Source organism: Camponotus vicinus, unplaced genomic scaffold, assembly GCF_025532165.1.
Source record: "Camponotus vicinus isolate PSW18456_S1 unplaced genomic scaffold, iyCamVici1.0 SCAF_4, whole genome shotgun sequence".
NCBI classification, from domain to species: domain Eukaryota; kingdom Metazoa; phylum Arthropoda; class Insecta; order Hymenoptera; family Formicidae; genus Camponotus; species Camponotus vicinus.
In genome coordinates this window covers 21,786,158-21,801,605 of record NW_028141976.1, presented here as the reverse complement: position 1 = coordinate 21,801,605, position 15,448 = coordinate 21,786,158, and the positions used below count along the sequence as shown (strand labels likewise).

General features: G+C 35.4%; 1 protein-coding gene across 8 annotated transcripts in view; it reads right to left on the bottom strand.

The window, feature by feature from the left end:
* The window catches only part of LOC145969900 (zwei Ig domain protein zig-8-like), a 248,016-nt gene that overhangs the window by 43,346 nt on the left and 189,222 nt on the right, over window positions 1–15,448 (bottom strand). For 5 of the 8 annotated variants that reach the window (XR_014438263.1, XM_083096207.1, XM_083096209.1 and 2 more), the window contains exon 1: window positions 7,467–8,738. The exons of the other annotated variants lie outside the window; for them this stretch is intronic. Coding sequence is in view for 4 of the 5 variants with exons in the window: in XM_083096207.1 (XP_082952333.1) it covers window positions 7,467–7,674 (208 nt within the window). In the remaining variant the exon portion in view is untranslated. Of the gene's footprint in view, window positions 1–7,466; window positions 8,739–15,448 lie in introns of those variants that run through there. 8 annotated transcript variants of the gene reach the window in all.

Sequence of the window (15,448 nt, the reverse complement as noted above, 5' to 3'; positions counted from 1 at the left end):
CGACCCATCATGTCAATCTAGTGTCCATGTGTTAGGATTTATGCGAAATTCATAAAAATAATCTTTATTTATCCATGTTTTCGATAGGTGAAATTATATTGCGATTGAAACGTGAATTTTAATATTTTAATAATCTATTAATTTAAAATTTTTCAAGACAATAAAAAATGTTGCATATATTCCATCTCCATTTATTTTATTCACATATTTCGTGAATAAAACTTTTTAGATAAATTCTCTTGCAGAAAAATTAATTTATTATAACATTGTTCCAATTTCGTATTTTAATTATATTTAAATCAAGTACTTCAATAAAAAAAACACATATATTTAAATATCTTTAAAAGCTTTCCTTTCAATTCTAATAATATCCGAAATTACAACGTTAATGAATCCAGAACTACATATTATAAAAAATCCAATATACATTATAATGAATAAACAGTAATAAAATAATCGACAACTATCAATTGCAATTTCCATAGAGTTTATATTACAAATTTAGATATGATTTAAAAATTAATTATTTCAATTTATATAAAAAATGTATCTCTTAAAATTTATACTTTGCAAAGAGAAGATGATAGATAGTATAGTATGCATTTTAAATTATGAAACATCGGCGTGTAAATTATAAGAACGAAGAACTTTACAAGGAAATAAAATGGAGAGATTTCTTATAAGCCGAAAGACTGAGATGTTCTGAGGCAGTAGAAAATATTGATATCGAGAGGAAGGAAAATACAATCGATTCGAGAGAATCGAGTTTCTTTCTTTCCAGAAGAGCGGTCTCATTATAAAGACTAATGGCACAGTAGTTCGTATCGTTTGAATGATGGAGTCCTTTCTTCGATATCATTCAGTTTGAGATTAGCCGATGGTTTGAAGCGCGAATCATTTCGCTAAAGTATATTATAGTGGTATTTTGTACAAGTACCAATATTTCAAGTTTCTTATCCGCGTGTCTAAAATATTCGTATTAACTTCTGCAATGGCTTAATGGAGAACGTTAAATCATTCTCTACATCTCTGTCCATAACGCAAGGAAATGCTTCAGCAAACTTTCTTGGACTTTCGGTTACAATTATGAAGGCTCTTTTTTGGAAGATAGAAATGTTTTATCGCTTCACGGCATCGTGCTGTCCTTTCACTTGTTGAATGCGAGAAGTTATGCTAGAACTGTAGATGTGAGGTATTCACTTTTCTCTTAGTAAGCATATATATATACACATACATTTTTCCCCGTTGGTGATCTTGCCGCCTTCGATGAAGGATGTTACGATCAGAGACCGTCATCGGCCTCGCACGGCTGATCCCGTTATAAATTTCGGATTCGTTGGCGGAGCGCAACCATATTTCCCCGTCCGCCGCCGGAGGAGGGTGGAGAAAAAACTCGTTTGATATTGGCGATATAGCAGCACCGTAAATTGCGCTTTGATATATCATGACGCGGCCGGTGGATATTGCGCGTACAACGTTATTCTCAGTCTGATCTATGTGTGCACTCGTCGCCGCCGGGACTTTTGAAAAACGCCTGACAAGGTGGAAACAAAAATATTTGCACGGCGGATTGGCCGGTGATAACATGTAACAGATATCGATCCACGTGCTACACCGCGGCTACTGCGAATTGATGAATTCTCACTTCGACGGAAAATCTATTAGTCGTACCATAAATCAAAGAACGTTTACCCGCTCTCGTATATTTTAGGAATTCCCTTTATCTTAGGTTAACCATTGTAAGCAAATGTATTACGTGCAGTTATCTCTCGCTGCTGAGAGTTACTCTCTACAAACATAAGTTATGCAAACGTGCAAAGTGCCTTTATCACGCTCTATAGTTTATAAAGTGATTAATTTAACAGTTAATTTTTTGCGATGCAAATCTGTTGATTTAATTATTTTGAACTTGCAGTTTTGATTCCCTTGGGATGATTAATCTTGCGTTTTATTATCAACTTTCTACAAAATCATGTCCATAACTGGGTCATTTCGGAAAGGCGCATAGCAGAATCAAGTTGATAAAACCATATTTAATTAACGAGTGACGCAAATTAATTAGGCACCTTAAAGTATAATCCGTTTTCCTAGGCAGCTAACCGGTCTCGTTTTTTCCTACAGCGCCGTAAAAATGTTATTAACGTGAAAATTTATGATTCTTTCGCTCGCGCCGCTTCCGTTCCAATTTCATAAACAATAGGGGTCCCGCGTTACATTGTCGAAAGCAATATAAATCTTTTGATTAAAATCTCGTAAAACGCTTTCTCTCTAAAGAAAATTTATTCGTACACGTGTCACACTTATACTTGAACTAAAAATCGAACAATGAGTTTTTAATGAAGGGGTTTGCAGCGCTTGAGCCGATGGTGGAAATAGATCGATCACAGCGAGATCGTATATGCGGGCTAAATTGCGGCACCGCATTTAGCCGGCGGACTCCCTCATTAATTAAGTATCTTAGAATAAAATTCGTATTCTAAGGCTTTGCAGAACCACTCAGAAAACTTAATAGCATGGGAAAAAGGATTCTTTGTCCATTCGATTCGCTTTTCATATAATGCGGCGAATTTTCTCCAAGTTTATTCGCCATTAATCGCCAAGTTGGATTCTATTGTTTGTATCGATCATCAAATCACGACGCGCTCGATGTAATATTGACGAATGCAGCGAATTATCAAAACGTACATTGAACATTCGCAGACTTCGCAAACGCCTCGCGAATAAAAAGTTTGCATTTCTGAATACCAGTCAACGAAAGATCGTCTCTCCTTCTCTTTTCCGTCGCTCCTTCCTTAACCAAAGCACCTACTTGTAAGGATCTTATCGAAGGCGTTACTTCGAAATGAACTTCCGATCGGATCAGAGGTTTCGGGAGAAGTAAAAAAGCACGGTCCAGGATCGTGGCGAAGTCCAGGGATTTAGCCTCTTTACGACGAAAGCCGACGACGCCCGATAATCCGTTAGAGTAATGATCTTTTCTTAAGATTGGTAATGACTCTATGAATAACTTGGGATTTTTAGCCGTGTAGAGGATTAAATTAAATGTGTACACAAAACTATTTGACTAGAGTATTTAAGCATCGTGATCATTTAATTAATCATTACATAGAAAAAAATTTTAACTTTCCTTCATATATAAAATGAAGTATTATTTATCTAAATAATACTTACATTTTACATATAACATGTAACATTTTTTAATTATTTAGATGTCGATATGATACATTCGAATTGTTGTCTGAAAACTTGAGATTATCTTTATAATATATATATATATATATATATATATATATATATATATATATATATATGCACATGCGATATGATGTATTTTGCAATTTTTGAACGCAATCGCATTTTCATATCTTGAACACAAGCTCGAGTTTGTGTATTGCATCGTACACATAGGCTATTTCTATATAAGCTCAAAGTCTCAGAAAGAAATCGGAACGCTACAAACTCGAATCGAACGTTTTACTCGCAGTGACGGAAACATCACGTCGTTAGTTAAACTTAATCCTCCGACGCAAATATTGAAGGTGAATACAAAATTACAGATTACGACGAAGCGAAGCGGCTTTCGATCTTAAGCAGCGTCGTTTGAATAAAACATCAATCCCGAGTAAATGTGAGAGTCGCGAGGTATCGAGTTTTACAATTTACGTCCCGCATACTTAACCGCAGCCTCATGTATAAATTATGGCTAATCGTATTAAGCGACAGCCGACTCAGCTGTTCAAAAAGAGCATCCGATCATAATTAACGTCGGTAACTTCGACGACTATGATGACACGATAAATGCAAGTCTCTTAGCAGATCAAAAGCATGAATCATCTGTAAGAGAGACAGAGAAAGAAAGAGAGAGAGAGAGAGAGAGAGAGAGAGAGAGAGAGAGAGAGAGCTTAATACTCCGGATGTGTTGAGAATCAATTTATGGAAGCGGAAATAGCGAAGGAAAGTGATTCCGATGCATTACTGAAAGTTGTCGCGTACAATAGTCAGAAAATTGCCATGTAATGTAAAATAATTTATTGACATACCAACTATTCGCACAGTATTCCGAATGTTGTACACGCGAATGCGTATGTGTATGCGTGTTTGTGCTCACATGCACACAAATTCGCTATCTTTTTTTCATTTTAAGCCGCGTGCCACCAAACCAGGACGCGGAACATCTATAATTTTCAATTTCCTAATGGATATGTGCAGTAACTAACGTTACTCGGCCGCGATCATTCAGTTGGACTGATTGAAAATTGCGGCTGCAAAGCGTATCAAGGAATCGATATGTTGACTGAGTCATTCCAGTATATCCATTTTTGTAGCGTTGCTTACATAGTAGGAAAAATTTTGTAATAATATTACACAGAATATACATGTGCGTATAATTTGCTTTGAAATTTTATGATTAGATTCAATGTCGTATATGCATCATTTTTCTAGATTAAAACGTTTATAGAAAATACAGAAAAGAGCAAAAATAATATAAAATAGAAAAAATTCTAGACATATTTATTTCATAATAAAGCTGCAAATTTTCTTCTCTCCCTCTTTTTCTAAAAGAATCAATTATTTTATTATATTCAGCAACATCTCGGTTCGGTTTTAAATGTCCATAAAACGTTCCTTTTACATAAAATAAGGATATGATGTTGCGAACATCATATTATCGCGCTTTTATATTATATCTGCGGAACGAATGCATGTCAGATCACGCAAAGTATGAGTTACAGTAGATAACGCGCGATGAAGCGCATAAACATGAATAAAAGGCAAAAGAACATTAAAGAAGATATGTACTATAATAGCAGACGAAGTAATAGACTTAATATGGTGCGCGACATGGTGCATTATTTAATAAAAAATTACAACTTCTTTATATAGTGAAGCATATATAGTTTTAATGTACGCACGTAATGTTACGTGTATACACACGAAAGCTATTAAAATGCATTTTATAGCTGTTTCCGTAGTATTATCTTTTTATATTATTAAATCAATATTATATGCATATTCATCAGCAACAAAAAAAAGAAAATAAAAATAGACAAAATAAAGATTGGTTCATTAAAAAAAATAAATCCAAGCTAAGATGTGTGTGTAATCAGCGCAAAAGGAAATTATTAAAATTGAAATAATCATAATCCACAATCTTATGTTTTCACAATCTTATGCATTAATGTAGATAAGTCAATTTATTTTTTGAACTTTTTGTTATAAGTACTTTTATATACTTTATTATATATATAGTAAGAGCTTTACACACATATGTATATAAATGGAGAGAAAAGAAAGAGAGAGAGAGAAATTCTCTCTCATGTGTGTATATTTATTTGAAAAGTTTCTACACCCTATTTATTTAAAAATCGATTAATTTTTACTATCAAAAAAATATCAAAAGAGATCAATGTTGTTTTCAAGAGATATATAAATGCGATAAATTCAACAATGCAACGTTAAGATTTTTGAAGGATAACTATGAAGCGGCTTTATTGAATTTATTGCATTTATATATCCTCCTTGAAAAAAATTGATTCTTGTTGACATTTTTTGCAAAAATTAATCGGTTTTCAAATAAATAGGGTGGAAACTTTTCAAATAAACGTCCTGTGTATATATATATATATATATATATATATATATATATAAACACAAAAATGAAATTGAATGCAATCAAAATAAACTGCAAAATAAAAGATGCTTAGTCAGGATTCAAATTCTCAGATCAATTTATCAGTATACTATTGTATATCGAATTTTATCTCTGTATACTTATTTAAAGATTATTATTATTATTTTAATTAATATAAGATTATTATTATTATTATTATTATTATTAATAGAGTTTAATCGCATAAATAATGCATTTTAGTAAACGCATAAATAATATAAATGCAGTAATTAAAATGATTTGCGTGAGATTGTATGGAGCTCAAAGGAAAGCTCGCGCTGATACTAGTGGTAGGAGTCTGATAATAGTCAGACCGGAGAGCGTGGCTGCAAAGACGTCGCTTCGCGGACATGTCTCTAGTATAATATTGCAACCACACTACTACGTCCACGTTTATGGCAACTGACTAAATAACGCAATTGAAATCTTCAAGTCGGTTGCGACGAGATCTTTACTCTTTTTCGAATAGTATTTTTCTCAATTCGTAAAACTAGTATATATACTAGTATATATACTACTTTCACTAGACTGAATCAGTGTATTATCACTGAAAAACAGTAAATACTCACTAATTACAAGCAGTTATAAGTACAGCACTGATTACAGTGATAATACACTGATTCACTTTTAGAGAGTACGCTCGCAAAATTGTCTGACTTCACGCACGTTATGCCGCAATCTTTGAATCATTTATGAAGTTTGATGTAGTAAACAGATGTGCAATAATAATTTCATCAATAGTTATGAAATACATTATTAATTTGCACGTAATAAAAATATTATATGTCGAGAATTGCACTCAACAAATAATTAATAAATAATTATTGTTCCACCGGCACGATTGAAATAATCGAATTTGTATTAATTGGAATATAATTGGCGACATGGAATGTCCTGAAAAGCGGTCTGCTAGAACATCCGTCTTGTTACTACAAATCATCACGTTGAATAAATACAGAACCGTCGAGCGGAGGATTTATGATCCTATACGGAACATACAGTAACATCGATCTTGTCTCGCCTTAACGTACAAAAAATTTCTCCGAATGTTATCACAGCGCCGCAACAACGTTCGCCATGTTTGCCAGACAGTGTTTATCGAATGGAAAAATATGCTCGTGGCAATTCTGTTAATGGTCGCGGTCGGATTCACGACGTTACGTAAAAGCTGCTCCATACGAAAGAGGATGTCGAATGCATGCTTTTTAAAGCGCTGCACGCATGTTTCTCCGACCTTGTTATTCTGCCACAACATTTACTAAGTCATTGTTGCCTCGCGCATTCATTTTTTTTACACGAATAAATATGTATGCGTGTTACATTTCAACCATTAACTCCGTACCTTTATTTTTTAATAATTATGTTTTTGGTTTATACGAGACGCATGTTCATTATTTGATGAAACGCGTATTCATTATTTGATGGAGGGAAGGGGAAGAATTTTTATAAAAATTACATGGGGTATCTGATATAATATACACTACATTACACAGATTATTGTTTACTTGAAACTGAGCACTGAGAATTCGTCAAATTCAAAATGTATGCACTTTCACGATCAAGTTTTGCGATGTTTTAGTTCATTACTACATTTTCTTTATGTGATAACAATTATTTTAATAGATTATTTAAATAAATATTTGCACATTTATATATTTAAAAAAAATATTCATACATATTATTTTTATGCAAGAATTTGAAGATTCTTGAATCGCTCGATTCTTGTCGGTCTTTTTAAGTAAACAATTTGATACGTATTAAATTATTTTCTAGAGAAAATTTAACGCTTGCTTACCGTGCAGCAGCATGAAGAAAAAGAAAGTGCAGATCATTTTGAAAGGTTTGTACCGACTGGTCCCATTGCCGTTATATTGTAAATCCATTCCGAGTGCTTTTACAGCCCATCGTTTTCGGTACATTTCACAGCAACTGCTTCTTCGAAGTTGCAACAATCCGACAAAGGCGATGTATCTTCCTAGTTGACGATAAAAAAGAATTTCCATTTTGCTCACAATCTATAATAGTTGCAACACTTATTACTTGGTGGCGACTTGTTTCTATCAGTCATCCACAATGTTTTGCATAACGATTAGATCTCACAAGCATAACGACGACATTTATAAATAGAGTATTTTTCTCTTGATAATAATCTTTGCGAAAATATCATTATTGTTAAAATAACCGCATTATAAAATGAAAGAGTAAATGAGAATGTTATAAAATTTGTAATCTCATCAGATTAATTAAAACCGTGCATAAATATGGGTCTTTAATTATTTTCTACAGTTGTATAAAATATGGATCTTTAATTATTTTCAACAGTTTAGCACGCGAGCGTATAAATTAACGCGAGAAAATGATCGTTTCAGCAATCAGATTAACATCTCATATTATATGCAACGATATACTTGATACTCTTCCAAATTATGCAACGGACCGTCATGCGCAAGTGTGCGCAATTACTCGGGAAAGTAATTACTTCCGCCGCGATTACGATTTCAAGCGCCGGCAGCAAAAACGAGAGACGAGAACGTTTAATCGTGTCGCGCGTGATATCGTACTTCTATTCGTATGTTACTGAAAAGTGTACGTGCTATTTGCTTTCGTGTCAAGCACGAGCAATGAAATCAACAGTATGTGGATTAAACGCATGCAACGTGCGAAATGCGCGTCATATGTTGCCGGTTCCCCGTTAAGTTTACAATAAGTGACGCGCGGCAGAATGCTCGATCGAAAACGAACGTGATATGGTTTCAATTGAATTCGCACGTCCATTACCAGGTCGGCTGTTACTGTGGGCAACAAATCATAATCGACAGAACTAATTTGGTATGCACACAACACGACCAGGGATATTAATTTCACTTGTCATTGAATTTCAGTGAATGCATCTGCATCCGCATGCGAAATAGATACTAATATAAACTGCTCGTGCTGCAATAAAGTTGAATAAATAGTCCAATCAAAAATGTCGAACCATTGTCAAAGAAGTGACAGTAAGATCAATTTGCTAATACTGACAATATTGTCTTAATTATACGTACAAGCGATCGAAATAGTTATTTTTAATTAAATAATTATTTTTAATAAAGGAACGCTTGTATCACTAGTTATGTATATTAGTTATGTATATGTATATATCATAATATTAATATAATATTCACACGATTAATAAATTTAAAAAAAAATAGCACACCAAAAAGAATTTTCTCGAAAAATAGTCAAATTACCTGAGATAGAAACACAATTTATCAACGCGATAAATTGAAATTTTAAAATAACTATTTTTATATATGCATAACATTCATCACGAGATATTCACAAAATATCGACCACGCGAAAGCGGCCACGTGTTCATTTCTATTATCATTCACTATATTCATCACGCTCTTCGCGCGTGAAGAATTCATACATGCATTCAGTAAATAGTAAAAAATAAAACACTCATGCCTAATAAATCAATCGCGTTTTAACGATCAGTCCCACACTCGTCGCGTCTCCGCAATGTTTAAAGTCGCTCGTCGCACTTTGCCATTACACTATGGAATGCATCGTCCATTGTCGAGAGGAAACATTTCCCGAATTCGTCTTCGCAAGCAGCGGATGTACCGTTTTTCGTTCCTATCAACTGTCACGGGCTGTGAATGACCGAGCGACAAGTCTCCCGTAATCACAGAGAGAGAACCGGCGCGCCACTAAATCCTTCCAGAGCAGCTGGTCCGTACTTCCACGTGGGCGATTACAGTTCTCGCGCGAGATGCATCTTCACAAGGATCCGGCGACGCCGATGTATGACGTACGATCGTGCGAAAGGACTAGGTGGGACCGCGCGTTACTTCCGTCCCTCTAAAATGCCGTTCATTCATCATACCGCACTCACACTAACGCGTCGCGGCGCCAACACCTTCACGTACAGGTGCAGGGAGGAAGGGTGGAGGGGCAGGGGGGTGCAGAGGGTATCGTGCATCCAGTGTCGTGTATGCACCGTTCGCGAAAGGTCGGCAGGTGGAGAGGTGGGACACGAGGGGTCGCGAGAGGAGATCGCGGAGCAGGCGAGAGATCTATAAGGGGGTAGGAAGAGCAAGAGGGAGAGATAGGTGCGTAAAGAGACCGGTGGGCGAAATGCTGCCGTGGTGGAGACCGCGACCCAACTGCGCCAGCGCTTAGCTAGATATCAGCCCCCGACCACCGACGTCAACTCTTACCACCACCACCGCTCCCCCTCGCGCCCACCCGCCGCGATGCCCAACCATGCCGACTCGCGCCCACCCGCATGCCACCCTATCATGCGCTGCTGTCATAGTCCCACCGTCGCGTCGTCGGCTGGTTGATTGTGAGAAGGGTTGGTGCCCGCAACGGCATTTCCATTGCTACTGCGAGCATTGCCGTCGATGACTTTTGTACCGCCGTTGTCACGCGTTCGTGTTTACAGGATTATTAAAGTTGTTAGCAGGATAAGGGCATGTGTAAGAGTACAAAGTACTATTATAACCTGTCCCGAGATTACGAATGTTGTTCGATACTTAATGTCGGCGCTCGTACGGCATCGGGTGTGGCTTTGAAGGAGAATTTATTGGCTTGACTCAGAAATGTTTCGAGCATTGTAATGTTTTCGGATATTGCACTTAATGCTTGTAATGTTTTTCCACTCGTGGATTGTCATTTTAGCGCGTTTGATAATCCCGCTTAATATACATATTGCTCGCTGCTAGCGGCTGTATATGTTGATAATATTTATATGTTAGTTTACAAAATTAAAACCGAAGCATGAGATTATCATACAATACATTCTAATATAGTTCGACTGTGTTTGATGTTGTGAAATAAAAATTTTTGAAACATTAAATTATGAGAGCTAGCGATGTTATATTAAAGAATATAAAATAGCAGAATAATTTTTCGAATTAATACTTGTTATTAATAGAATAAATCAAAATTATCATCGATGATTGAACATTATGATTAGATTTTATTATAGAATATTTTTCTTATATCATGCAAACTTAAGTTCTATTCTGCCCGGATATTAATATGATATTACTACATCGATTATGACGAAGTCGATGGTTTTCAGTTCTCTTTTTAATCTTTCATTCCTTGCCAATAAACCCACGGTATTTACTGCTGGCGTCGGCAATATACGCGCGATGGCATTTATATTAATACTCGAAGCATTGCCGGAGGAAGTATTATGATTGTACTCCTGTTTTCGCTTTATGACAATTGTTAATTCACTCGTTGATTTTTAAAATCGTTCAATTAGCATGCAATTTTTTATGTATAAAAATTATAATTAGGGTTAAAATGCATTATAAAAAGTTTTATGATAGCATCTTACAATCTTGTGTAACTTTATGACAAACAACATTAATTTCTTGTTTTATTACTACCTTCTCGTAATATTACTATCCTCTTATATAATATTATTACCATCATCTTATAAGATTATTATCCTCTTATAATATTATTACCATCGTTGAAAATTTACTTGCTTGTTATTGTAATTTTCCTGCTTGGATTTTTGAATAAAATATCATTATATGTATATGGTAAAGGTTCTGTGTTTCTTTCTGTGACATTACAACAATTATGGTGAACATTTCGCCTCATTCTGAATCTCAAAGTGGATTATCCTTTTTCTTTTACTGTATTTGCAATTTATATCATTAGAAAACTGTGAACTTTCGCAAAAGCCAGCTTAGGAGTTTACCTAGCTATTTTCTGAATACCAAATTTTCTTTCTCATCGATTATTTGTTTTATTTCGTTTTATTTTATTTCATTTTCTTGTTGTTTCTTGCAAGTTTCTTATACGGTTCGAAGATATTCTAATGTAAAATGCAGAACGATATTTTCACTGAAATACTCCGCGAGAAAGATAGCGCATTAAAGAGAGAAAGAAGCATGTCTTTCCTTCAAAACATCGTATCAATCATTGATGTCTTAGAGGCCTCGATTCAGCTGCCTTCGATGCCCCGTTCATGGCATAGCGCACAAGTCGTAAGCTCGTAAATACCGAAATACGCGAGAAGATGCTCGAGCGAGGGCACGGAGCAATTTTCGTCGTATCTTGCAATTTTCATGCAGCTGCAAATGGTTGTGTATGGCCCGCCCAGAAGGCGAAGCACGCTTCGCAGGTGTTTGCCACTTGGGTGTGTCGCCTGACGACGACCTCGTTAAAACGCCTTTTAATCTCGTATTAAGATCATCGGCGAGCTTTTGAACAAAACTGAATTTTCCAACATATTTTTCTCTTCGTGAGGAGGGTAGGTACCCCGAACGTAGAAATGTTCAGCTTTTAAATAAAGTAAAGAAGTAAAAAGAACCTCGAGGTAACGACAGAAACGGAATACATTCTCTTCTCCTAGAAATAAACTCGTTAGATTAAAATGCTCAGTTTTAATGACTGCGAAGGAATTTTGAATCCTTTAGATTGTTTGTGACTATGACTCACGCGTTTTTCTTTGCACACGACGCAAATATAATATACATGACTATTCATTTTGAGGCAATTAACGCAGTTTTAATACGTAAACACGATACTCCACTAACTTTGCCAAGAAATCTGATATCCAGTCCACCTATATGCGGTAACAATTAAGCGCATTAGTGCGACCACCGCAAATGCCATGGCGAAATTTCGCGGTAGGTATGCCGTCGTCAGAGTGACCGTCGTCGCGGCATTAGTTGCTAGTCTTTGTGGCAGTAACTGTTCCTGGTTTACGCGGACATTCCACTTACAGCTCTAATCCGGGAGAGCGAGGATCATGAGGCCGACAGCGCGTTAATACTCGCAGCTGAAAGGGATACGGATCACAGATTGAACCTCTCACGGCAAACGGCATTACACTATCGATAAGCTGGACGCGGTGATATCGTGCAATACAAATTTGGCATCGCATTCCGTGCTACCACTATCTACAATAGTCTCGCTTCAGTATCATTTGTCTGTAATTTGAGAGTACGATCTGAATCCATATTTTTTCTCATTTGTGATCTCGACAAATTCATAACATGAATTTTGTTTGATCCTCTATACTTTGTATTTAATTTCGAAAAATTCATCCGAGTAAAGATATTTTAATAATAATAATTTAATATATATTTTAATATATTGAATTAATTATTAAAAATAATTTACATTAATTATTTTTTTTGTATTCTGTGATGTATCCTGGAATTTAAAATCATTTCATTAAATTTTAATTTATTTAAATTCTTGCAGTCACATATTATGAAAAAAATTCAGTATTAAATTTGAAATAAATTTTCTCCGTAATATTCCCTGCAAAAATGCGTAAAAGCACGTCGACACAAGTAATTAATATTTTCGCTAGTACATAGTAGCAAATTGGAACTAATCATCGAGCCACGTACTCGCGGATTTATCGAGATCCCGGAGAATTATGCGGATGTTGAATAGCTTGTAATCTCGTAAGATTATGCCGATATCTCTATAGAGAAATTGCGAGGACGACGAATCACACGAAGCGGAAGCTCAAGATCCTATTTTGACAAGCCGATGATTTGCTCCGAACATAATAAGCTTAATGTTGTTATGCAAATGTTACGCTACACAAGTTTGCAAACAATTAAGTAGTTTTTGTGCGGCGCGCACAAATCGCTTACATGTTTGCCGATTATGGTGCGATGTAATAAGTTTTACGTAGTTTCTGTCGACATTTCTGACAAATAAATTACGATATCATCGCGAAACTCGGATCGATGTTATTCAATATATGTTCGACGCAATGATTACATATTCTCGCTGCATCTTAAAATAAATCATACAAGATATGTATAGAGCGTCTCATATATAAATTTCAATCCATTTTCGCGTTACATTCTTATAATAAAACGCTTTTCTTTATAATATCAGTGTTCATTTAATTTTAAGTTTAATCATCAAACTAGTAATTTATATATTTCCATAACATGTGAAAAATTAATTTTTATTATAATTAACATTTTACTATAATTATAATAGTAAAGATTACTATTATAATATTATAATATTATTATAATATTAACAGATTATAAAAAATAATTTGTGGCAACCGTGCAAATTATGAAAACTTTATCTGAACAAAGGATGAAGCTTCATCTTCGAATTTTCCTTTTCATAACTTCATCATCATTTGAACTGTCTGTTGAATATTTTAGAAAGAGTGTGAGACAGATTCTCGCTGAAAATGTATTTATGAATTACTTCTCGCTCAATGTTTGAGCATTTTTTATATAATAATAAACGTAATGAAGTGCAGTTGCTATCTCATCTCATCGGTTTATCCTAAAACGATGTAAAAGTATCGCTCACGCAAGGCTCATTAGCATTTAGAGTGGAGAGAGAGATTTATTCTCTAGCTGTGACCGTTGGATCACGACACGGCATGCATAGGATTATCTTCGAGAACCTGGACAATAGTAACCTAATTCATTTATAAAGGAAACGAGGTACTTTCGCGGGGGCGATCTTTCGAGCAGTCTCGTTTCTCTCACGCGCTGCCTTGGAATTTTACGTTTCAGCGTTCGTTTTTGTGCCTTCGAGTCACGTAAAGGTAATGAGATATAACGACAAATCTTTTATCTCCGTGATCAGAGCTCAATATAATACCCGCACATTTATTTTCTGCCCAAACACGCGGTAAAATCGTTCCGCGCAATTGAATCATGTGTTGTTAAAAAAAATTGATAACCGAAAACGCATACAAATTACTGTCGTTAAACTTTACGATACATTAAGCAATTCGAGGCAATTCAGTCAATTTATATATTGGCGCTTATATAAAATTGCAGAAGCTCCTTTGACATTTCAATTTTGAATGCATTATCGCATTTAGTCGCAAAATTTAAAATTGCCACGTGCAATTCGATTTCCGCTAATTAGTCAATACGCGCGAAAATGATCGCATGAATAATCGTGAGCGAACGTTTATTGCAGTTCCCAAAGTCAATAAGGCTATATAATTTGCCTAGCGAAATGATTGGCAATATCGTATCATGTCACGATAATGTCTATGACATATGTGCACTATCATATAATTCATATCTTGAGTCTGCGTATGAAAAAAAATATATTTGATTAATACTAAAAAATGGAAGCGCAATATGTATCTATTAACGAAACAAAAACGATGTTTGAAATAGGTATTGCAATATTTAAAAATATAAAAACTTCTCTGATAGCATCCAGATTTTCGATAAAACTCACAAATCATTGAATTGGCAATCGTCTGCATTTATTTTAGAATTTTCTATAGCGACTCTTGCGGTAGGATGTCACGAGGGGAGCGCATTATAACGTCGAAATTATTCGTGCAAATGCTGCTGCTTTGTATTTGCGACGTGCATCCGAAAGCTAGCGGCGATTATATTACAGATCATGGAAATCCAAGCATTCTTGGTAAACGCCATATGTCGCCAGATTACCGGCCGGCAGAGAAGTTACAGCGCTGTTTCAAAGCAGATTACTGTTAATAGTCGACGCAGGTATGTGCTACTTAGCACTAAGCATCAGTCTACAAAGTTCTTTCTCTTTATCCCTGATAGAGACTGCGCTATAGCTGTCTAATCAAAAATTTGTTGACCAAGAATGAGTATGGGATAAAGTATGAACGACTGAGTATGGGAAAAAGAGTAACGTTGCACTTAAGCGACGCTTTTCCTTCTTGATGAAAATTTAATTACTATCTCGTCGATCTCCTTTCTAGATCTGGCTAAGTGCCAATTTATTTCTTATGTATTCTCGAGCAAACACACAATAAAGATCTCGTTATTG